This window comes from Canis aureus, chromosome 11 (assembly GCF_053574225.1).
Source record: "Canis aureus isolate CA01 chromosome 11, VMU_Caureus_v.1.0, whole genome shotgun sequence".
NCBI lineage: Eukaryota > Metazoa > Chordata > Mammalia > Carnivora > Canidae > Canis > Canis aureus.
In genome coordinates, this window is record NC_135621.1 from 3,139,167 (window position 1) to 3,165,374 (window position 26,208).

Consider the following 26,208-nt stretch of genomic DNA (forward strand, 5'->3'; position numbering starts at 1 on the left):
AGTGGAGTTTACCGGGAATGAGAAATTCTGAAACTTTTTTCCGGTAGGGGAGGCAGTACCGCGGAGTGGTAAGAGCATGAACTCTGTAGGGGTGCCTGGCCGGCTCAGTTGTGAGCACACAGGACTCTTGATCTCAGGGTCATGAGTTTAAGCCCTACGCGGGGTGTAGAGATTGCTTAAATAAACTTAAAAAACATATATATAAAACATGAACTCTGTAGCCGTACTCCTTGTCTGAATCACAGCTTGTCACCTCATAGTGACCTTTCGCGATTTAACCCATTTGTGCCTCAGTTTCTTCATTTATAAAATGGGGCTATAGTAACTACTTCATAAGATTGTTAGGAAGACTAGGTAATATATGTACATTACTTAAAAAGTGCTTGTATTACTTTTTATGAGTAAATATGTGATCTGGAAGATTTGTCAGCACAGTCCATTTATTTACCTTCAGAAGAAAGGGCCAGCAATAGCTTATCATCTCCTTAGACAAGTAAATATTTTGACCATTTCCTTTCCTTTCCAATCAAGCCCACTGACCCTTCTGTTGTGAATGACTAAGGAAGGATATATTTTCTTTCTTTGGATTTTTTAATAAATTGGCAAGTTTGGAGACGAAGACAGTTTTGTGCCCTTTGTTTCTACAATTCTCATATATGTAGGAGTTGGTAAAATCAGAGAATAGGGAAGTCAGTATAGTTTTTGAGCATGTTTCTGCTGTCTTCAAGAACCACATTTATTTATTTAGAAAAAAAGGACTTTATTTTTTAAAAATTCTTTAGGTTTTAAAAAAATTTTTTAATTCAATTTGCTGACATATAACACCCAGTAAAATGAGTGGGGAGGGGCAGAGGGAGAGGGAGAAGCAGGCTCTTTGAGCACAGAGCCTGATGTGGGGCTCAGTCCTGGGACTTGGAACACCAGTATCATGACCTGAGCTGAAGGGAGACGCTTAACCGACTCACCCAGGCATCCCTTTAATTTTTAAATTCCAGTTAGCATACAGTGTAAAAACATTTATTCTTTTACATGAGTACAATATGTTCAGCTTTATCCAAGAACTTTAATATTAAAGCATTAAAAGACTTTAAATGGTAGACATTTTGGAAGCTTGAAACCTCTCTTGTTGAAGCATAATACCAGTTCTTACACTCTTGTTCTGAAGTCTTTTTTTTTTTTTAAGATTTTATTTATTTATTCATAGAGACAGAGAGAGAGAGGCAGAGGGAGAAGCAGGCTCCATGCAGGGAGCCCGATGTGGGACTCGATCCTGGGTCTCCAGGATCACACCCCAGGCTGCAGGCGGTGCCAAACCGCTGCGCCACCGGGTCTGCCCAAAGGTCTTTTTTTTTTTTTTTTTTTTAAGATTTTATTTGTTTATTCATGAGAAACAGAGAGACAGAGAGGTAGAGACACAGGCAGAGGGAGAAGCAGGCTCCATGCAGGGAGCCCAACGTGGGACTTGATCCGGGGTCTCCAGGATCATGACCTGGGCTGAATACGGTGCTAAACCACTGAGCTACCCAGGCTTATTCTGAAGTCTTAAAATGGACTGAGTCTTTAGTAATCTTGTATTCAGGAATTATAACTGACCCCTTTTCCAGACCTAGAAACTGAACAATATATAGTAATTAGAAGCTTAAATAATGAGGAATTTTGCACAATGGCCTTTAATGTTTTTTCTTAAAAAATTAGAAACGAGAAGGAAATGCAAGGCATTGCAATATGTTGACTGCATTGTAAAGTCTGTTTTATATATATAAGCCAAAAGATTAAGAAAAAAAAAGGCTGTGTGGGTATAGAGAAAACTATGTTAAAGGAAATGCAAAGGAAGGAAAATTTTCATAAATCACAGAATGCACCAGCCTGATAGCTTGACTTCTCAGTGTTTCTCAAAAGATGGACTGTAAACCAGAATGACTGTTTTGTTTCGATTGGTTGTAAAACTAGGCAAAAGAAATCTGACACTTTCAGAAAAAAAAATTTTAATATGGTAGAAAAAAACCTTTAAAATTAAGTATCTGGATATGTAGAAAGGGAAGTGTTTTGACAAGTATAACAAGTTTTATGTCGGTGAAACTGGTTATTCTAAGCTGCTGCTTTATGGTGCAGCCTAATCCAATTGTTTTCTGAGGAAGGAAGTTGGTAGCTACAAATGCAACAGTTGTAAAAAAACACTCTACTATCTCCTATTGTAATCTAGTAACATATTTTTTGAATTGAAGTTTCCGTATGTTTAGATGCCCAGTATAAAATGATTTTTAAAAGATGGGCAGTGGGGTGTGGGCTGACCAACAAAAATATCAGTAAGGCAACATTAAAAGTGATGAAATACACACTCCAGGTATAATTAAGTGTCTAAGACTTAAGGACAAAGCTCTCATGCACCTAGAATATTCATTCAGTTCATTAATTAGGAGGCTGTATCCAGTGAGCTGAGATTAGAGTCTTTGGGATATTACTGCTCACTTGCCCCTACATGTGGCAACTGGTAGAAGTATATCAAAATACATATGGCAACTGGTAAAAGGTATATAAAAAAAATCTTAGCATTATCTTTGTATGATATTAACTTTTACAAATGTATCTGCAATCCACTTATTTCTCCCATTATTCTTCCTTCCAGAAAGCTGGACACTCTCCTTTGGTAGTCTCAGGAATCTTTTCAACATAATCATTTTTCAAGAAAAGGAAATTTTGCTTTGAGCATTAAGACACATCTATGGTTCTACAATATTTATCAAATGGCTCTTGAAATATCTGATTCTTGGTTGAAGCTAGAAGTTATCTACACTGGTTTGAGGAGAGTTGTTATCTTCAGAAGTCTTTTTGTAAATCTGAAAGAGAATAGATTCTTATCAAAGGATAGTAAAGGAAAACAAGACAAATCCCATTTATTTTCACATTCTGATTTGCTTAATGCTTCCATTAAATTCACATCATGCATAAAGATTTGTTTTCACATTTGCTGAAGCCTACGTTATAGGCTGAGCTAGTACAGAAAAAGAATACAAAGGACTTAACACAGCCAGTTGGAATGGCAGGTTCACTGAGGCTTTCCAAGTTCAGAGTCATCATTGTTCATTCAATAAGCACATATTTGAGTGTCTACTATGAGTTCAGCATTATCTTGGGCACTATTCTTTAAACATTATGCATATTATTAAAAAATGAAGTGGAAAGGGAGTTTGTATTTCTATAACCCTACTACAGTTGTCTATGGTATCTATCAATTTCCTGAATAATATTCACTGCTGATTTCATTTGGTTTATACATATGTTCACATCTCTCCTATTCAAAGAACTTTTTCCTTTGATACTGCTGTCCTCTTACTCTTAGTATCTCCTTTTAGTTTCAGTATCCAACAGGATCTTAACAGTTCTCTACTGCATTTGACACTTGATAATCTCCTTGAAGTTTTCCTTTTCCCTGGCTTCTGTGACACTTTTAACTTTACTAACTTTCCTCTTTCATCTCTACTTCCAAATCATTACTAACTCTCAAGGATGGCTCTAGTATTTGCACCTTTTGGAGATAGCGGGTACTAGTGTCCTAATGGTAACAGCCCAACTGGCCTCTTGCTCTCTCTATTCTCTCCCCTTCCTCTCCTCAGATATATTGTTGTTAGTTTTATTTTGCTAGATAAAACTATAAATCATGGTACTCCCTCAAAAACCTTTGCTAGCTTCCTTGTCCCCGTTGAATTAAGCCCAAACTCTCAAGACTAGAATTCAAGGCCATTGATACTCTGGCTTCAGTCTGCTTTTTCAGAATTCTATCCTATCACTTCCTGACACATCTTTGTTCCAGGTTAGCTGTACTACTCGATGGCCTCCAGAGTTACCTGACGCTTTCCTGTCTAATGCCTTTACCTTTGCTATTCCTTCAAGAATGAACAACCTGTCTCCTTTTTCCATTCCTGTACCTTTATCAAATCTCTGCTTGTGGAAATCCTACTCATACCTCAAGGCATGGTATAATGGCATTGGGAATTAGAATCTGCATAGCAGCTCACTGTAAAGCATTCAAATACCACTCTTCATATGAAATCTCAGCTTCTCTCAATCAGATGAGATCTTTCTTAGCATTTTATACTTTTTTGTTTTTATCAGTGAGTACTTCCTAAGGGCAGGGAGGCATGGTGTGGAATTCATTTTTATAATTAATCTTTGTTTCCTTCATATTACCCAATACACAGAAGTGTTTAATGAATATCTGTTGAATTGAATTAAGGGAGCTCAATTTTTAAAACACCAAGGATAGTAAGCTAAATTATTAACTTATTTTAGGAGGGCAAAGGCTAGAGCTCTAAAATTACTCACTTGCTGGATGTTTTCAACTTCCCACACTAAGATCTAAATGGCTAAAAGGGAAAGGTATAGAGTCTTACCACTCTTCTTGAGAAGTTCTCCTTTTCGGGATTTATCCAGGTTTTCAAGAAACTGTTCAAAAACTTTTATATAAGGAGCTAGACTAGTCTTCTTATAATCTAAATCATAAAGGCCATGCATTGTAATTAGCATTTTGGAAGCAAGAATAACATGACAGTATAACTTTAAGTTTCTTATAAGAATTCTCTAGAACAACACAATTCTCTATTTTTTTAAAAAATATTTTATTTATTTATTCATGAGAGACACACAGAGAGAGGCAGAGACACAGGCAGAGGGAGAAGCAGGCTTCACGCAGGGAGCCCAACATGGGACTCGATCCTGTATTTCCAGGATCACACCCTGGCTGAAGGCGGCACTAAACTGCTGAGCCATCCGGGCTGTCCCAACAACACAATTCTCTAGTACAGTACTTCCAACATAATGATAAATGTGTTGTTTAACTACTCTAGTAGCCACATTTAAAAGGTAAAATTAATTTTAATATTTAATCCAGTGTATCTAAAATATTATTAATACACCATAAAAATGGAAATATTTTACATTCTCTTTCATAGTCTTTGAAATCTAGCATTTTGTACACATCTCAATTTAGATGATACATTATGAGAAATATTTGATTTATATTTATATTTGAAGTGTAAAATAGTATAAAAGTAGGCTCATTTACCCAAATTTCCCAAACATTAAAACTTTTAAATTTTAAACATTAAAACTTTTTTAAAAAATTTATTTATTTATATTAGAGTGTGTGCACACACTTGTAAGAAAGTGAGGGAAAGGGCAGAGGGAGAGAGAGAATACTGAAACAGACTCCTCCTCACTGAGTGTACAGCCTGATGCAAGGCTTTATCCCCAAGATCCTGAGATCATGACCCGAGCTGAAATCAAGAGCTGGCCACTTAACCGTTGACTGAGCCACCCAGGCCTCTATCAGTTTTAAAATTTAAAGCAATTAAAATTAAATTAAAAAATATCAGTTCCTGGGGATCCCTGAGTGGTTCAGTGGTTTAGCGCCTGCCTTGGGCCCAGGGCGTGATCCTGGAGTCCCAGGATCGAGTCCCACATCGGGCTCCTGGCATGGAGCCTGCCTCTCCCTCCTCCTGTGTCTCTGTCTCTGTCTCTGTCTCTCTCTGTGTGGGTCTCATGAATAAATAAATAAATTAAAAAAAACAAAAAACAAAACACAGGCCACAAAAAAAAAAAAATCAGTTCCTTGTTTATACTAGACATTTTTCAAGGGCTTGATAGCCATATGTGGCTACTGTATTTTAAGAGAGTGCTGCTTAAAAATATCCAAGTCACATGTACGTATCTACTTTAGTAGTCAGGCTTTCTAGTGTTAGACTGACATAATCTATTGCTCTTTGTTAAGTCTCATATATTCCTTTCTTTAGAAATTGTGGCTTCAGTAATAATTTTATTAACAGAGCAAACATTAAAAATGTGAAGCTAGGGCATTTTACCTGGGGACAAACTGAAGTTTATAGTCATAGTGACTTAAGTATAGATATTCTTTGATTTATATAAAATTTAAAAGATGTACACAACAAAACTTTGAATACAGAATCTTATTCATTTATTTAGTTACACAATCTATATCTGTTAGGGGAGAAAATCTGAGAACAAGATGAGATTTGGATTTCGGTAGCATGCTATGACTGCATGGAATATTCCTCATAATGGTTCATTTCAGAGTGAAAAAAATTATACTTAAAAAAATTTAATAAATATACTTGGGACTAGAAAAGGAATTTTGATGAGGATATTAAGGATAAATATCTGAACTGTGGCAATTATAAAAGCACATTATAGTTTGTCTTAAACTTTTATATATGAATTTTCTTTTCTTTTCTTTTTTTTTTTTTAAAGATTTTTTATTTATTTATTCATAGAGACACAGCTAGAGAGAGAGGCAGAGACACAGGCAGAGGGAGCAGCAGGCACCATGCAGGGAGCCCGATGCGGGACTCGATCCCGGGTCTCCAGGATCACGCCCCGGGCTGCAGGCAGCGCTAAACCGCTGCGCCACGGGGGCTGCCCCTGAATTTTCTTTTAATAATAAAATGTATAACAAATAAACAGTTTAGTTTGGGATCAACCACATAAACTTTGAATCTTTAATTCAAGATTCTAAGCTCCTTGTATATAAGTCATATAGGACAACCCCAGTGGCTCAGCGGTAAGTGCCACCTTCAGCCCAGGGCGTGATCCTGGAGATCTGGGTTAGAGTTCCATGTTGGGCTCCCTGCATGGAGCCTGCTTCTCCCTCTGCCTGTGTCCCTGCCTCTCTCTTTCTCTCTGTGTCTCTCATGAATAAATAAAATCTTAAAAAAAAAGAAGTCTATATGTTTACTTCACCATTGTGGAATATATAATAGACACTCAATAATTACTTAAATATTTACTAACTACCTATTACATATTAAGTACTATGCTAAATTCTATATGTGCTGCTGAAGTGAGCACCAAACTCCTTGGTTTTAAGAAGTTTTTAAATGAACTGGAAAAACAAGTCCCGTATGTAGTAATAGAAAACAATATAAAATTAAAAGACCAAACAGGCATATTGATAATTATAAGGCCAACTAATCCATCAGTAGAGGGTTACTGAGGTGGCTATGAAGTGGATCTTAGGAAAAAAAAAAAAAAATAGAATTAGGGACACCTGGATGGCTCAGTCAGTTAAGCATCTGACTCTTGGTTTCCGCTCAGGTCATTATCTAAGTGGTATGACTGAGCCCTGGATCGGGCTCCATGGTCTGTGTAGAATCTGCTTGAGATTCTTTTCCTCTCCCTCTGCCCCTCCCCCAACTCATGCTTGCAACCTCTCTTTTTTTAAAATTTTTATTTATTTATTTATTTATGATAGTCACACAGAGAGAGAGAGAGAGAGGCAGAGACACAGGCAGAGGGAGAAGCAGGCTCCATGCACCGGGAGCCCGACATGGGACTCAATCCCGGGTCTCCAGGATCGCGCCCTGGGCCAAAGGCAGGCGCTAAACCGCTGCGCCACCCAGGGATCCCCTGCACCCTCTCTCTTAAATAAATAAATAAAATCTAAAAAAATAATAATAATAAAAAAAATAAAATCTTTATTTTTTAAAAAGAATTTATTTATTCATGAAAGACAGAGAGAGGCAGAGACATTGGAAGGAGGAGGAGAAACAGGCTCTATGCAGAAAGCCCCATGTCGGACTCTGTCCTGGGACTCTGGGATCACACCCTGAGCCAAAGGCAGACGCTCAACCACTGAGCCGCCCAGGTAGTCCCTAAATAAAATATTTAAAGAAGAAAAAGAAGGGGCACCTGGGTGGCTCGTCAGTTAAATATCTGCCTTCAGCTTGGATCATGATCTTAGGGTGTTGGGATTGAGTCTTGCATTGGGCTTCCTGCTTCTCCCTTTCCTTCTGCCCCCTCCCCTCTGCTTGTGCTTTCTCTCTCTCTCTCAAATAAATAAAATCTTAAAAAAAAAAGAAAAAAGAAAAAAGAAAAAAGATACAATGAGAGGAGAGGAGAATATTCCAGGATTTGGGAAGAAGGGCAGGAACAAATGGTACTAGTATGGGGGATCCCTGGGTGGCGCAGAGGTTTGGTGCCTGCCTTTGGCCCAGGGCGTGATCCTGGAGACCCGGGATCGAATCCCACATTGGGCTCCCGGTGCATGGAGCCTGCTTCTCCTTCTGCCTGTGTCTCTGCCTCTCTGTCTCTCTCTGTGTGACTATCATGAATAAATAAATAAAATCTTAAAAAAAAAAAAAAAAAAAAAAAAAAAACAAATGGTACTAGTATGAAAAAGGACAAAGGCTTCAAATCACAGAAACTAAAACAATAGTAGGGAACTTACATATCACTTACTCCAACCCCCCACCATTTCTAAAGCACCTCTGTTGACTATTTATGAATACTTGAAATGATAGTTTAGTTTATTTTTGAATAGTTATATTAGAAAATTTCTCTTTAAAATATCTGAATAAAAAAGATGTCTATCAAGAGATTAATATTAAAAAAATTGTGTTAAAGTAATCTATGCATAAAATAATACTAACAGGCTGGAAAAAATAGCAGCTTCCTGCTCTAATTCTGACCTCTCCATCCTCTTGAATGGCAACCACTTTTTCTTTTCCAGTATCTACTTCTAGCAAATGAACACTTCAATTGTTTAGAAATTCGAGGCCATTCTTAGGTCTGTGGCTTTTGTGGGGACAAGTAGGAAGGGGTCAGAAAGCTCTTTTCTTAATTCTCAGTGTTTTGAGATTTCGAAATGATGTGCCTTGGTGCTGGTTTGTTTTCTTATGCTGAACCTTTTCAATAAAGGGCCCATTTTCACAATGGTTTCCTATATAATTGATATTTTTTCCCTCCTTGTTTGTTATTTTTCTGAAACAACAGGAGATAGGAGACCTCCTGAACCATTCTTCTGATTTCCTTTATCATTTTCCTCTTTAAAATAACAACAAACTTATCTTTATCTTTTTTGTACTACTTTCTTCCACTGAATTTTGTATTCTAAGGATTATGTTTCTGATTTCTAAGACCTCTTTGTTCTCTGTTTCTTTTCATAGTCACACACAGAGAGAGAGAGAGAGGCAGAGACACAGGCAGAGGGAGAAGCAGGCTCCATGCACCGGATGGATACATCTGATCTTGCTTCATGGATACTCTATCTTCCCTTATCCTCTGAGGATATTAATTTCTTAAAAAAAGGTTTTCAGGGTACCTGGCTGGCTCAGTTAGACCATAGGACTCTTGATCTCTGGGTGGTGAGTTTGAGCCCCATGTTGGGCACAGAGATGACTTAACCCATTACTTAAAAAAATAGGGGTTTTCGGGATCCCTGGGTGGCGCAGCGGTTTAGCGCCTGCCTTTGGCCCAGGGTGTGATCCTGGAGACGCAGGATGGAGTCCCACGTCAGGCTCCCGGTACATGGAGCCTGCTTCTCCCTCTGCCTATGTCTCTGCCTCTCTCTCTCTCTCTGTGTGACTATCATAAATAAATAAAAATTAAAAAAAAAAAAAAGACACACCAAAAAAAGACCGTGCTCTTTAAAAAAAATTAAAAAATAAGGGTTTTCTTTATTCCTTGCATTATCTGTTTTCTCTGAGTGCCTTTTTCCAGTTTATTCTGATTTTTCATGTTGGAGACATTTTTTAAATACTTTATTTACTTACATTAAAAAAATATTTATTTTTTCATGAGACATACAGAGGCAGAGACATAGGCAGAGGGAGAAGCGGGCTCCCTGCAGGGGAATCTGATGCAGGACTCAATCCCAGGACCCCAGAATCGTGACCTGAGCCAAAGGCAGATGCTTAACCACTGAGCCACTCAGGTGCCCCTAACTACTTATTTTTTAAAAAGGTTTTATTTATTTATTTGAGTGAGAGAGAGAAAGTGTGGGGGTGGTGGCAGAGGGAGAGGGACAAGCAGACACTGCGCTCAGTCTGAGCCAGACTCAGCTCGATCCCATGACTGAGAGCGTAACCTGAGCCAAAACCAAGAGTTGGGACACCCAACCAAATAAGCGACCCAGGTGCCCCTCAAATACCTTACACAGAATGCTTGTAATCATTCTACAAACATTAATAATGAAATGTACTATGTTTAGGTATTATGTTAGAGCTGGAATAGATGAAATGATTTTTTTTTTAATGGAGTGATATTTGATGGGATCCCTGGGTGGCGCAGCGGTTTAGCGCCTGCCTTTGGCCCAGGGCGCGATCCTGGAGATCCGGGATCGAATCCCACGTCAGGCTCCCGGTGCATGGAGCCTGCTTCTCCCTCTGCCTGTGTCTCTGCCTCTCTCTCTCTCTCTCACTGTGTGCCTATCATAAATAAATAAAAAAAAATTAAAAAAAAAAAATGGAGTGATATTTGAGCTTGGATTTTGACAGAAGGTAGCATCATTTGACCAAGAAAGGTCAGAGATCACAGATCTGCACTATTACAATAGTCACCAGCTACATGTGGCTATTTTAAATGAAATGAAATTGAAAATCCAGTTTTCACAATTCAGGTGGATTGTGCCACATGTGGCTAGTGACTACCACACTGAGCAGTGCATTAAATTTCCATCATCACAGGAAGTTCTATTGGCTTTGTGGCTATAGAGTGTCTCTTGGGTGTTGTTATATAAAGATTTGGCTTCTATTAGCAGAAGATTTATAAATTCCCTAGCTCCTTCAAAATCTTGAATATATAATTCAACCACAGTTTAGATATATATTACCATAACACTCATCTATCTACATCAAAAACAAAGAACAAAAGTACTGCATACATAGTAGTTGTTAAATAAGTAGCTGTTGAACCTAAGATTGTGAGAGTCAAACAACTATCAACACAAATTGACAATTTAATCTTATAGTATAGATCCTGGCATTTAGATGTTGCTTGGTAAATATCTGTTGATTAAATTGGATTCAACAGCACCTTCCGGCTAATTGATGAAGAATGGACATTGCTATGATATTATTTGTTAACATGATATCATGTTACATATGATATTATGATATTATATATTATTATTTGGTGGTTTCAGGATAAATATTGATCCATTCTGGGCTGAATCCAAAGAGAATTAATTACTCGACTGACAGAAGGATGTCTATATAAGAAACATGTTAGGGCAGCCCTGGTGGCGCAGTGGTATAGTGCTGCCTGCAGCCCAGGGCGTGATCCTGGAGACCCTGGATCGAGTCCCACGTCAGGCTCTTTGTATGATGTCTGCTTCTCCCTTTGCCTGTGTCTCTGCCTCTCTCTCTCTGTGTCTATCATGAATAAATAAATAAAATCTTAAAAAAAAAAAAAAACTGCTAAAAAAAAAAAGAAACATGTTAAAATGAGACTTCAATATATTAACGTACCTCTGGTTCTATGTTTGATATCAGATTCAGCTTCGTTTCCCTCCTTTCCCTCATCATTAGTGGAAACAGCATCCAATTCATGGCAGATAGAGCTACAAATAATAGAATAAGAGAATTTTTTAAACTTTTTCTTAACTCTATACTTAATGTGGGGTTTGAACTCATGACTCCAAGATCAAGAGTCACATGCCCTACCCACTGAGCCAGCCAGGTGCCCCAGAATAAGAGAATTCTAATTTTTAAAAAGATTTTATTTATTTATTCATGAGAGAGGCAGAGACACAGGCAGAGGGAGAAACAGGCTCCATGCACGGAGCCCGATGTTGGGACTTGATCCCAAGACTCCAGGACCTCACTCCCTGAGCCAAAGGCAGACGCCCAACTGCTGAGCCACCCAGGCGTCCAATTTTTTTTTTAAGTAGGCTCTATGCTCAGTGTGGAGCCCAGTATGAGGCCTAAACTTATGACCCAGGGATCAAGACTGGAGCTAAGATCAAGAGTTGGATCCTTAAGTGACTGAGCCACCCAGGCAACCTAGAATAAAATTTTTTAAAGTTGGTTCTTGGTCAACATTACCCAGTGTGTGATAGCACATGAATCCCACAAGATTTTCTGTAAAAAAGATGTGACCAACTAAATTTGGGATAGTCTAAAAATCACAATCTCTTGTTAGAATTTTCCATGCATAATGAAAATTAGGAAATCTTACAGTAAAGAACGTTTTATCTGTTTAAGTTGTTATTTCCCAAACTTATTTGAACTTGTAATCTTTTTATTAGAGAAGAGCAGCTTGTGTTCTGTGGAACTCACTAGGAAATGTTGCCCTACTAGGGCATCATCATATAGCCTCAGAGCAGCTGCCTCTCTGGAAGGGATCTAATTCAATCTACTTCAAATTTAGAATAACAATCACAAATTTAAAAAAAAATCAATAATCTAGAACATACCTTATGGTTGGAACAGTAAATGGATCAAACTGATCTACTTTCTGTAAATCAATAGGCACAGAAATTCGACCTGTAAGAACCAAAAGTTATAAATTGATGATTGTAAAATACAATCTAATGTGTTATTTTGGCTAAACTTTAATCTAAGGCTTAGAAAAAGGGTTAGACTCATCTGTTAAAAAAAACAATAGTTAGAAATTACTTACACATTAGCCACGCTTTTAATTTCTCTTAAAAAATAGGTATGAAAGACTGTTGAGCTATTACCTAGTGCTCTTATCTATCTATCATCTATCTATCTATCTATCTATCTATCTATCTATCTATCTATTTATCTATTTATTTATTTATATTAATGAGAGACACAGAGAGGCAGAGACATAGGCAGAAGGAGAAGCAGGCTCCCTGCAGGCAGCCTGATGCAGGACTTGATCCTAGGACCCCAGGACCATGACCCAAGCCAAAGGCAGATGCTCAAGCACTGAGCCACCCAGGCATCCCTCTACTTTTATTTCTATCTCCTTCCTCCTAATATCCTTTTATATATAAGTACAGAATGATATCAAATTAGTGAGTCCTGAAAATGAAATAACATAGTTATAGTTCATTTCATTAACTTGGTTTATTTGGTGAGATCAGAACAGACACCTATATGTTGGGCATCTTTGGAAAGCATTTTAGAGATAAAGTCGACAGCATTATACTACCATTTCATAATATCCACACCTGGGAACACCTCATAAAATTCATCACATCGCAGAAATGAGATAATGAATCTAAAAGATGCCAAGTAAATAGCAAGTAAAATAATTAGGAGAATTGAGAGTTGCTGCTTGAAGACTGCAGCTGCTTAATGGGAAAACGATATAATCAAAATGTACATACATATGAACATCATTATTTACCCAAACCCTGGATATTAGAATAAGGGGATACCCACTAAAGCTCTAGAATTAGGTTTAATAAATATTAACAAATATAGGGACGCCTGGATGGCTCAGTGGTTGAGCGTCTGCCTTTGACCAGGGCCTGATTCCAGGGATCGAGTCCCACATCAGGCTCCTGCAGACAGCCTGCTTCTCCCTCTGCCTGTGTCTCTGCCTCTCATCCTCTCTCTGTCTCTCATGAATAAATAAATAAAATCTTTAAAAAAAATTAACAAATATATAATGAGCACTAGGTGTTATATGGAGTTTATAAATCACTGAACTCTACTCTGAAACTAATCATATACTATATGTTAATTAATTGAATTTAAATAAAAAATTTAAAAAAAGAAATATTAAGCTTATTACCAAAAGAAGCTGAAAACACATAGTTGATAAGTTTGGAAAGGGGCTTATTCTAATATATGGACTAGAAAATCATTACAGATCATTAAAGGAAACTAGGCAAGTTGGGAGAATTGAATGTGTGACACTTTTTCCGAGCACTTTACATTTTAGATCTTCATAAGGGATCCCTGGGTGGCGCAGTGGTTTAGCGCCTGCCTTTGGCCCAGGGCGCGATCCTGGAGACCCAGGATCGAATCCCACGTCGGGCTCCCGGTGCATGGAGCCTGCTTCTCCTTCTACCTATGTCTCTGCCTCTCTCTCTCTCTATCTCTGTGTGACTATCATAAATAAATAAAAATTAAAAAAAAAAATCCATGGAGGTAGGTAGGTACTATATTATCTCCATTTACAGATGAGAAAACCAAGGCACAGAGAGAAATTTGCCTAACATCCCACACGAGTGACAGAGTTGGATTATTGATGCTAAAAAGGACAACTATATACAACTATGTATGTTTCCTGGGTGGATGATGCAAAGTTTATATCAATATAGCACCTTTTATATTTATTTTAAAGTCAGTTTCAGTCTATCAAAACATATTTAAGAGAAATGTGAAGGAAGAACACTAAAACTGTGGAAAAAGAACTGAGGGAGGAGGCATAGTGGGCAAAGCACAGAACTTTGAGTTTTAAGAACTGAATTCTGTTCCTAGCTCTGACACAATTTATTTTAAGACAAGTCACATTAACCTCTTGGACAAATGTTTTCTCATCTGTACAAGAGCTGTTGTTCTGTGATTTCTAAGTTCCTCTATAATTCCAACACTAAACCTCAGAAACCCAGATGAAAATTATTATGTAGTGAAAACTCATCTGGTAGCTACTAATCAACAATTAAAAAATAATTTAGGTATTACCTAATAGTCTTTCAATTTTTCATATATCTCAGATGTCATAATGTATTCACACTGAGTGACATGCTTACTAAAATAAAAAAGAACTCATTTTTCTTCTAGTTTTCTTTACTTTCTTTATACTGTACCTGTTTTAGGATGAACACTAAAAGGGCTCTTCAATAAATGATTGATTCCTTTGCTAACATTGATATCCAGCCGTGGAAAACAGTACTGAAGCATGATTTCCAATTCAAGCCAGTGCCCACATTTGTCATTTTTGATATCCTAAAAGCAGAGGCAAGTCTAGTGTGAGGATCAGTTAGGAATTTTGAGGATTTCTTTAAAAAATGGCTTCCAATGCTCTTTAACTTCTTTAACTTACTAAGCAAAACAATCAGAATTTAATTAAGAATTACATTATTATATTTATAATAGAGATTTCAATGGAATATACCTGAGAGCTGATGGCTTTCTTTAAACACTCCCAACGCTGAAGTGAATTGTGATGCTTCTGGAAGTTTTGTTGAAGTTTCTCATGAATTGGTAATGAGTCATTAAGGAAACACTCATTTAGGGCACATCAACGAACAACTTGTTTTCAGTATGTATTACCACAAGGATTTCAAAAGTTTATTAGAAAGTAATTATGGTTTTCTAAAATGCAAATTTTAAGATTTTATTTATTTATTTATTTATTTATTTATTCATTCATTCATTCATGAGGGTCACACAGAGAGACAGAGAGAGAGAGAGAGAGAGAGAGAGAGAGGCAGAGACACAGGCAGAGGGAGAAGCAGGCTCCACACAGGGAGCCGGACATGGGACTCGATCCGGGTCTCCAGGATCAGGTCCGGAGCTGAAGGTGGCGCTAAACTGCTGAGCCACCTGGGCTGCCCTCTAAAATGCAAATATTAAACACATATCCTTAAAAAATTCCCTGTAAAAATATATACTGATATGACAGAAATAATGCCAAAATAACTATATGGTTTAATATAAAAGCCTTCCCTGATCTGTACATATTTTGACTAAATGATTCAGCATTCTTTAAGTATCTATTAATTCTATGAGGATCAACTTCCAAAAATGAAATTTATTTCCAGAATGGCCTCATTTCTTATTGTATTCCAGACTAGAATGCAGAAAACCAGTTTTGTGTAAAAAGATTAAACTTATAAGAGTAAATATATGAGAATATGTAGGCAGAACACATAATATCATAGATCAATACATATAGCTGACATAGAAATGGCCTTGAGAAAGGATATTTTCAGGAACAAGGGCTAAAATTTTATCCCAGGTTTCTTTATTTTCAAGAATATCTTGATCAACTAAGGCATATTCTTCAAAGTATTTTTTTATTATGTTTATAGATTTGCTGTAGGAATAATAATAGCACAGTCCTAATACTATTGGCAACATGTACATTGCGTAGTTTTTCTTGCCATTTGGGAGACTAGTGCTTACTTCTATTGAATTTTTTTAATGAGTATATACTAGTCTAATAAGAAAAATACAAACAGAAATTAGCTATGTAACGTGGGGATAATACACCTTCACAGGATCATAAGAGCTAACTAAGACATTCTAAGGGGGAACAACCTGGTACAGTACCTGGCTTAGAATAGATTCAAGAAATGTTTACTTCTAAAACTCCACAAATTAGAAGGTTAATAGCATCATAAATATGTAATAAGGTAGAAAGCAACCAGGCCAGGACAACATAATAATACATCAGTAGCAGAGTATGGGACAGAATCTGAATAGCTTCCACTGAGAAACAGAATAGTTTCTACTGAGGTACTTGCTTTAACACCTCAACAATTATGTAGTGCTTAGCAATTTGCAAATAGACGTCACACCTATTGTTTATTTAATCTGTGCCACAACTCTGAGATACATGGAGCAAATGTTATTTTCCCCAACATATATATATATGGAAATAGAGGCTCTAATATTTTATCATGGTCTTAGAAAGCCACAGAATAGAGATTCTTACTCTTAATACGATGCTCTTTTCACCTAGAGAAGTAATGAATTTAGTGGAAAGACTATGAGTTTTGAAATTAGGCAGACCAAGACATGAATCCTGAATTTAACAATTACTTGTGTGGTGCCAAACAAATTATATAATCTGTCTAAATCCCACTTTCTTCATCTATAAATGTAGATATCCCCATGTCCCTCATGAAGTTGTTGTTAAGGGCAATGAGAACATTTGTAAAGCATGTCATGCATACTGCAGCATAAAACAGCCATTCAATTAACTCTTGCTATTATTATCTATAAAATGCTACCCCAATAGAGAAAATTGGTAATAGTGTAACTGTAAAAGCATGTTAGGTAAATCAGACAAGAACTGCATGGAGTCTTTCCCAACAGACCTGACAAAAGGGTGAATTTTTTCACTTAGGTGGACTTTCTTTTTAACGTCCTGACCACCCTGAAAAATAAACCATCAAAAAAGAACTTCATATATATGACACAAATGAAATACTAAAAAAATTTCTTTAATGTGTTCTACAGATATGATTAAATTGTCAAAATACAGAAATTTACATGCTATTTTATATAGTTTCAATACTGTAACTTTCTGGGTTAACTTCACTTGATATAATTGAACTAGAAAAGCAATTTTTTCCTTTTGTTACAAAGGAGGATATTTACAGTAAAATATGAAAGATCTTAGAAAATGTAGCTACTATGATTATTTGATCTGCTGGTAAGATCATCTACTCTGGAATATGCATATAAAAGATAGTTTTATTTTTTTCACTAAACATTTCAGGCTTGGAAATATCTGGCAAACAAAAAAATGTAAAATATCATTGAGATCTTACCTTTACAAGACTCAAATACTCAACTATCCCAGAACGTACTGCAGAGGACAATTTTCTAACTGATTCATCACAGACCCAACAATGAACACCTCTCCTTCCAGAATATACCCAGAGACGATGCTTAAATCCAAAGTCCTCTGAGGAGGGGAGAAATACGTTTTAAAATCTATAAATAAACTGGTTCTTGCTTACTTCCTTGGTTTCATTTTTACCTCTTATTCACATGTACTCACCTTAACTATACTAAATTACATGTAGTTTCCTGTGTCTATGGTCTTGCCTTCATGTCTATACGTATCGTGGTCTCCTCTCTCTGCCAAGAATTTCTTCACACTCCAGCATTTCCATTTTTCTCCTTGACCAATTGCCATTTATCATTTAAGACCATGTCTAGGGGGACGCCTGGTTGGCTTAGTGTGTTAAGTGATTGCATTCGGCTCAGGTCATGATCCTAGGGTCCTAGGATTGAGCCCAGCATCAGGCTCCCTGCTCAGCAGGGAGTCTACTTTTTCTTCTCCCTCTGCCCCGACCCCCACTTGTGTTCTCTCTCAAATAAATAAAATCTTAAAACAAAACAAAACAAAAAAACCCTGTCTAGGGACATTAAAAAAGTTAATAAATTTAAAGTGTTTAGAACAGTGTCTGTACACGATACACAGCCTATATAGAGTTAGCTTATTTATTTATTTATTTTTTCGGAGAGAGAGAGCGCATGTGTGTACAGGGGCAGGGAGGGGCAGAGGGACAGAGAATCCTAAGCCGGCTCCACACCCAGCACGAAGCCCAACGTGGGGCTAGATTCCAGGACCCTGAGATCATGACCTGGGCTGAAATCAAGAGTTAGAGGTTTAACCAACTGAGCTACCCAGGTGTGCTGAGAGTTAGCTATTTTTAACATTATTATCATCACCTTTTCATTTTTTTCTTTTTTAAAGATTTTATTTATTTATTCATGAGAGACACAGAGAGAGAGAGAGAGAGAGAGAGAGAGGCAGAGACATAGGCAGATGGAGAGGCAGGTTCCCTGTAGAGAGCTGATGCGGGACTAGATCCCAGGACCCTGGGATCATGACCTGAGCCAAAAGTAGATGCTCAATCACTGAGCTATTCAGTTGCCCCTGTCATTACCTTTTCTGATGCAGTCTCTTTCCATTCCTGTATGTACTCCTGCTGTTCTATATCTCCAGGGCACCCTGTGTGTATTACTTAACATAAATGTAATCCTCAATTTTGTCTCCTTCCTAGACTGTATAACCTACTTGAGGTAATCATCATCTTTCATATTTCCCTCATCTAGGACAGTTTGTAGCACATACAGCTGCTCGACAGATGACTGAATTGGGAAGAAACTCACTGGTTTGATCAATAGCTTTATTAGAGTTTCAACTACAACTTTATTCTAAAAATCTCTTATTTTCCGGCCATATGTTTCAAGGAAACATGTTAGAAATCTATGAGATTTGATTATAAAATGGTATAGACAGATAAATATTCACAGGAAAACAGATTATTGCATTTGACCCCACTGCCAATACTTGCCCTTCAGTGCTCGGTCGATTATGTGTATGGCCATCGTCATGAGGGTCCAGCACTTAGAACATATGTCTGCAGAACTGGAGCAGAGGAATCATTACTCATTGTCAGTGATATCACCCACCCTACCAGCAAGGCATGCGGCACTTACCTACAACATCTCCTCACATCGTCATAGTCTGTCATGTCAATGTCAAACACCAGTTCTTTTTCCTGAGCCTGGAAAGCTCCCAGCTTTACTGTATTGTGTTGATTGGGCTACAAGTAGAAAATATCAATCATTTTCTATAAGAGCTGTCATGCTGCCAATTATGCTATTTTCTAACCACACACAAAAAAAAGTGGCCGAAGAGCAATGAAGAAACCATACTATAATGCCAACTCTCTATCAGTTAAAATTCATTAATTCGGATTCTATGCATCCAGAATTGATGAGTGTAAATTTCATCTACCTAAAACAGGTTTTGATAAATATATATTACCATAGATATTTTTTCTAGTTCTACTGATATAATTGACATGTAACCTTGAATAATAAATATTTATTAATCAGTAAGAGATCATAATAAAGCTTTTTTAGGTTTCTGATTAGGAAAAGCACATACAAATAATGCCCTATTGCAAGCTGTCTTAAAGACCTTTAATTATTATTGGACATATAAGTAATAAAAATGTATTTAAAATATTTCAATAATTCAAAAGATCTCAATTAGTTTGAACTGAGCCTTTGGCTCAAGCTGTAAGTAGCCTCCTGGCTACTCTATACCTGGCTATGGGCCACCAGGTATAGAAAGTAGGCTACAGATACCTATCTTGGTCTTTCCAAACCTGCACAAAAATGATAGTAAAGGTTTTCTTAAGAAAGGCATAAATCTTTTTAAAAAGGACCAGAGGAAAAAATCTTTTTAAAAATCAAAAAGTTCCAGAGAGGAGAAAGTATTACCACAATTTTTATAAGGATACCCATAAGAGCTGAATCTTAAGCTCTCAATAAGGAAATTACACCTCAGCATCCCCCCAAAATTCAGGTGACAACAGGTATCTTAGAGTGAGAGAGTAAGAGTGTGTGTTTGTGTGGTAGAGGTGAAGCTATGATTAAAAATATTATCAGTTAAAAATCTATGAAGCAGTTAGTTCCTCAGATTCCTCCATTACTCTTTAGAGCTAGGTGACTGCACTTTTAGTTTCCTGGCAGATACCTAATTATTATGGGGAGAACCTCAAACAGTGGGTCTCTTTGGATTGGGATGGGAGGCAGGAACAACAGGTACTGTTGAAGAAAGTGTATTGTACTGATATACAGGGGATTAAGTGGGTATTTACATATGGAAAGCTGAGACCCAGTGCTCTTCTCCACTTCTATATCCTATCACTGCCACCCCAGGCAGGAGATCAGAAGATTCCTCTCTGAAGAATCTGATCAGGAGTGTCAGGCATTAGGAATAGAAGATGAGTGATCAAAACAAACATCTCTGTGCTAGTGGAGTTTTCATTTAAGCAAAGTTCTAGAGAAATTGACATCAGAACTTCCTTCCCCAAAATTGGTCCAGCCAGATCACTCTGTAATAAATCTCAGCCATGTATACACATCTTCCAATCAGCTTTTTTAGTACTTTATTTAAAAAACATTTTATTTATTTATTCATGAGAGACAGACAGAGAGAAAGAGGCAGAGACACAGGCAGAGGGAGCAGGCCCCCTGCAAGGAGCCCAACAGAGGACTTAATCCCTGAACCCGGACTACGCCCTGAGCTGAAGACTGATGCCCAACTGCTGAGCCACTCAGGCATCCTTAGTACTCTATTTTTAAATATAAACAACATGCAAGAAATTACCAGACTTGAGGAAAGCCTCTAATATGAAAGAGGAGTTAAAACGGGGAAAAAAAAGCAACTTTGAGAAAACACTGTATAACAAAAAACTTAAACTATCATTGATATCCTCAGAAAGATATGACGTATCAGTGAAAAAAAGTATTGGATGCTCTAAAAAAAGTTCTTGGAAATTAAAATAGCAGAAATGAAAACCTCAATGGAAATTCCCCAGAAAGGAGAGCAAAAGGACAAAAAAATAGAAAATAGGATTAAAAAAGAAGTAGTGGACCAGTCCAAGACATATAACATCTGACTTAAGGATTTCTAGAGACATCAGAGAAAAATTATAGATAAAAAAAATTGTATTTAAGAAAAAAAATGGGGTGCCTGGATGGCTCAGTCAGTAGAGCATGAGACTGTTGATCTCTGTGTTTTGTTTTGTTTTGTTTTGTTTTTTTAAAAGATTTTACTTACTTATTCATGAGAGACACACAGAGAGAGACGCAGAGACACAGGCAGAGAGAGAAGCAGGCCCCATGCAGGGAGCCCAACATGGGACTCGATCCCAGGTCTTCAGGATCACACCCTGGGCCAAAGGCAGCGCTAAACTACTGGGCCACCCGGACTGCCCGATCTCTGTGTTTTAAGTTTGAGCCCCACATTGGGTATAGAGACTACTTCAAAATAAAACCTTTTTTTTTTTTTTTTTTAAGATTTATTTATTTATTCATGAGAGACACGGAGAGGCAGAGACATACACAGAGGGAGCAGACTCCATGCAGGGAACCCGATGTTGGACTCGGTCCCTGAACCCCAGGATCATTCCCTGGGCTGAAGGCAGATGCTCAACCACTGAGCCACCCAGGTGTCCCCAAAATAAAATCTTAAAAGAGAAAAAAGAAAATTTCCTAGAATTGAAGGACATGAGTTCATGATTATAAGAACCCATCAAGTATCTAGCACAATAGGTGTAAAAACATGCACACCAAGGCACATCATAGTCAAATTTTAGAACATTAGGGAGACGGGGGATAGGTAGAAAATCCTAAGAGCTTTCAAATCCAACATAGTGGAACAAAAATGAGAATGCATTAGTCTTTTTTTTTTTTTTGAAGATTTTATTTATTCATAGAGACAGAGAGAAAGAGAGAGAGAGAGGCAGAGACACAGACAAAGGGAGAGGCAGGCTCCATACAGGAAGCCTGATGTGGGACTTGATCCTGGATCTCCAGGATTACACCCCAGGCTGCAGGCAGCGCTAAACCGCTGCGCCACCAGGGCTGCCCTGCATCAGTAGTCTTTTTTTTTTAAATGCAGTTTATATAGATAGTTATTTTTTTTTATTTTATTTATTTATGATAGTCACACAGAGAGAAAGAGAGAGGCAGAGACATAGGCAGAGGGAGAAACAGGCTCCATGCACGGGGAGCCCGACGTGGGATTCGATCCCGGGTCTCCAGGATCGCGCCCTGGGCCAAAGGCAGGAGCCAAACCGCTGCGCCACCCAGGGATCCCCCTGCATCAGTAGTCTTAACAGCAACACTGGAAACTAGGGGAAACTGATTTACAAACTCAACCATTACTTAAGCCTAAAGGTAGAATGAAGACATTTTCCAGATACAGAAAGTGTCAAGTATTTTCTTTTCCATGCACCTTTTCTCAGGAAGCTCCTGAAGGATGTGCTCTACCAAAACCAGGAAGTAAACCACAAAGAGAACAAAGGATTCAGGCAACAGAGGATCCAAAATAGGAGAGAGGTGAAAGGAAACTGGGGTGATTACAGGATCATATTTATCCATGAGGCTTAGAGGGAGCAATCAGTCCAGCTTGGAGGTTGGAAAGCTCCAGTGAAATTTCTTTGGGATGAAACTGACCAACTACCTGGTGTGTCTGAATACATTAGGAGATTAGACAATTGGCAAGAAATTTGGGGTTGACTTAGTGATCTAACCTGATTTTTAAAAAATATTTTATTTATTTATTTGAGAGAGAGAGGGAGAGCATACAAGTGGGGGGCGGCAGGTGCAGAGGGGGAGGGGAAGCAGACTTCCTGCTGAGCAGGGAGCCCAATGTGGGGTTTGTTTTTTTTATTTATTTTTTATTTTTTTATTTTTTTATTTATTTATGATAGTCACAGAGAGAGAGAGAGAGAGAGAGGCAGACACATAGGCAGAGGGAGAAGCAGGCTCCATGCACCGGGAGCCCGACGTGGGATTCGATCCCGGGTCTCCAGGATCGCGCCCTGGGCCAAAGGCAGGCGCCAAACCGCTGCGCCACCCAGGGATCCCCCAATGTGGGGTTTGATTCCAGGACCCCGGGAACATGACCCCAGGGAGCCCAATGTGGGGTTTGATTCCAGGACCCCGGGAACCAAAGGCAGATGCTTAACTGACTGGGCCACCCAGATTTTTAATCTAACATATTGGGACATGTGGAAATGGGAAGGTGAGGTGAAAAAAAAGCTAAATCCTCACTTGCCAGAGTAGAAGGTCAAGTACATTATGCTTAAAATGGAAAACAGAAGAAATACAAAAATATTATTTACACACGAGGGGCAAATACCTTAAGAATCAGCTAAAAGAAAGCAGTTGGCTCTGGGGAGCAGAAAATAATAGGAGTAGGAAACACTTAAAAAAAAAAAAAAAAAAAGCCTGGGGCGCCTGGGTGGCTCAGTCCATTAAGTGTCTGACTTCTCATTTTGGCTCAGGTCATGAGTTCAAGGTCAGAGGATTCAGCTCTGTGTTGGGCTCTACCAGTAAGTTGGCTTGAGATTCTTTGCCTCTCTCCCTGCTTGCACACCTGCACTGTCTCTCTAAAATAAATAAATAAATCCTGGGAAGAAAGAAAAGAAAAAGCTCCATATAAAAGCTATTATCCCATGAGCGTATTTCTCCCCCTCATTTGTGTGTTTTTAAGGAGAGAAAGAATGGCAATTTTGGTATGTTCACTCGTTCAACAAATGTTTATGGTGCACTCTCTCTGCCAGGCACTATTCTAGCATTTAGACTACATCAGTAGCGATGGGTAGGAGCGACAGGTTACAGTAGGCCTCACTGAGTGAAGACTTGAGGAGGTGAGGGAGGGAACCGACAAGATACCTGGGAAAACGGGATTGGGCAGTGGAAACTGCTTGAGCAAGGGTTAGTGTGGCTGGAGTGGAGGGAGTGAGGGGGAGAGTGGGGCTTCTACTCTGAGTGAAATGGGGAGCCACTGGAGAATGGTTTTGAGCAGAGGAATCACAGATTCTGACTTGCTTTAAAAGGACTGCTGTTGGGCAGCCCGGGTGGCTCAGCGGTTTAGCGCCGCCTTCAGCTCAGGGCATGATCCTGGAGACCTGGGATGGAGTCCCACGTTGGGCTCCCTGTGTGAAATCTGCTTCTCCCTCTGCCTGTGTCTCTGCCTCTCTCTCTCTCTCTGTCTCATGAATAAATAAATAAAATCTTAAAAAAAAATAAAAGGACTGCTCTGGCTACTCTCTGAAGAATAGACTTTAGAATCTATAGGGGCAAATTGTTAGAAAGTTTTTACCATAATTCAGATGAAAGATGATAATGGTAGTAGCACCGGTACCCGTGGTTGGATTTCAGATACTATTTTAGTAGAGCTAAAGGGATTTCCTAATGGAACAGATATAGAGTGTGAAAGAAACAGAGGAATCAAGACTCCATGGGGTGCTGGCCTGGCTCTGCCCATAGAGTAGGTGACTGTCGATCTCAGAGTTACATTGGATAAAGAAGTTACTTAAAACAAAACACCTCCAATGCTGGAAGACAATGTAATTGTTTAAAAATACCGTCCTTTAAACCATGCTGACTTCCTCGTTTACTCTTTCGGCCAGATACTCAATATTTTTGTCCGAGTGAGAATACAACCAACTCACTTCCAAATGTAGAGTATCAAGGAACAAAAAATACTGCAATTTACTTGCAAGAAAGTTAAAGTGGGGTTCCACTAGAATAAGCTCTAAAAATTAAATCTCAGAACGATGGGGGCACCAATCCATTCTTGGTTTATTTTACTTATTTATTTTTAAAGATTTTATTTATTCATGAGAGACACAGGGAGAGAGAGAGAAAGAGGCAGAGACGCAGGCAGAGGGAGAAGCAGGCTCCATGCAGGGAGCCTGATGTGGGACTGGATCCCGGGACTCCAGGATCAGGCCCTGGGCCAGAGGCAGGTGCTAAACCGCTGAGCCACCCAGGCTGCCCCGTTCTTGGTTTATTTTTTTTTTTTTTAAATTTTTTTAAATTTTTTTAATTTATGATAGTCACATAGAGAGAGAGAGAGAGAGAGGCAGAGACACAGGCAGAGGGAGAAGCAGGCTCCATGCACCGGGAGCCTGACGTGGGATTCGATCCGGGGTCTCCAGGATCGCGCCCTGGGCCAAAGGCAGGCGCCAAACCGCTGCGCCACCCAGGGATCCCCCGTTCTTGGTTTAAAAACAAAACTACAAAATACACAAAAGACTTCTTACTCTGTGGGAATATACCGCGCCTATATCAATCTTGTATGGGTTCATTTTCTGCATCTCCTTTTCCAGATCCCTCTGGTTGCTGAAGGATTGGTAGCGAATGTAAATATCATCTTTCAATGTGAATGAAAATTCACGGTGTTGAAAGTAATTCTTTATTACTGCAAAATAAATATACAATTTTAAAGTTAATTTGGTACTTTTTGTTTTGTTTTGTTAATTTGGTACTTTATTCAGCTCGGGGCATTATAACTCTGACCCATGAGAAGATAATTTTAATGAGCCCTCTGTGCCTAACACTGTGCTACATGTTTTTTTTTTTTTTTTTTTAATGATAGTCACAGAGAGAGAGAGAGAGAGGCAGAGACACAGGCAGAGGGAGAAGCAGGCTCTACGCACCGGGAGCCCGACGTGGGATTCGATCCCGGGTCTCCAGGATCGCGCCCTGGGCCAAAGGCAGGCGCCAAACCTCTGCGCCACCCAGGGATCCCCTGTGCTACATGTTAAAAAAAAAAAAAAAAAAAAAAAAAAAAAAGACCTAGTCCCTGACTTGAAAGGGCTTACCATCCTGCATCTGATAGGAAAAGTAAAAATGGGGGAAAAGCAGAAATATTTAAAGGTGCAAAGTCACCCGCGGCTCCTCAGCGGGCCGCAAGAAGCTCAGCTGCGAAGTCGGCAGCTCTCCCCTGCCGGGAGCTGCCCGCGCGCGGGCCCTGAGGCGGGAGCCGCCTCTGCAGCCTGAGGCTCGGACCCAGTCGTCGCCCGGGCTCAGGCACCGCGGCCGGCGAGCGCGGCCCTGACCGGAGTCCGACCGCGCAGGGGCCGAGGCTGCTTACGCTCGCCCGCTCGGCCCCTTTACACCCCTGAGGTGGTGGGAGCGCGCGACAGGACGCCCGGCGCGCAGGAGGCGCCCTCCCAGAGCCCCCTCCTCACCGCCCCCCGGACCACTCCCCTCTCCGCCCCCGGCTTCCATCACCTCCGCCATAGTTGAGCCAGCGGTAGTACTGGGCGTAGGGGAAAAGCCTCCGGTAATAAAGCTTAAGCAGCTCGGGCAGCTCGGCCGGGTCAAACGTCGCCATGGAGCACGGGACTCAACCTCTGCAGGATTATCGCAAGAATTGGCGGGAAGCACACAGCCCGGGCTTCGGCCACTGCGCAGGCGCGCTGTGCCCACG

The 26,208-nt window shown here is 39.2% G+C and overlaps 2 protein-coding genes across 3 annotated transcripts in view; one reads left to right on the forward strand and one right to left on the reverse strand.

The window, feature by feature from the left end:
• Positions 1–26,208, forward strand: part of HSD17B6 (hydroxysteroid 17-beta dehydrogenase 6) — a 68,367-nt gene that overhangs the window by 1,285 nt on the left and 40,874 nt on the right. The window lies entirely within an intron of this gene.
• PRIM1 (DNA primase subunit 1) lies at positions 1,002–26,188 on the reverse strand. The gene is made up of 13 exons (XM_077913436.1): positions 26,010–26,188; positions 25,037–25,194; positions 18,900–19,006; positions 18,755–18,828; positions 17,216–17,352; positions 16,760–16,818; positions 15,644–15,753; positions 14,830–14,918; positions 14,522–14,660; positions 12,206–12,275; positions 11,259–11,350; positions 4,392–4,490; positions 1,002–2,837 (listed from the first exon to the last, which is right to left on the reverse strand). Exons 1-13 carry the CDS (start codon positions 26,110–26,112, stop codon positions 2,818–2,820), a joined length of 1,257 nt encoding a protein of 418 aa, XP_077769562.1. The 5' UTR covers positions 26,113–26,188; the 3' UTR covers positions 1,002–2,817.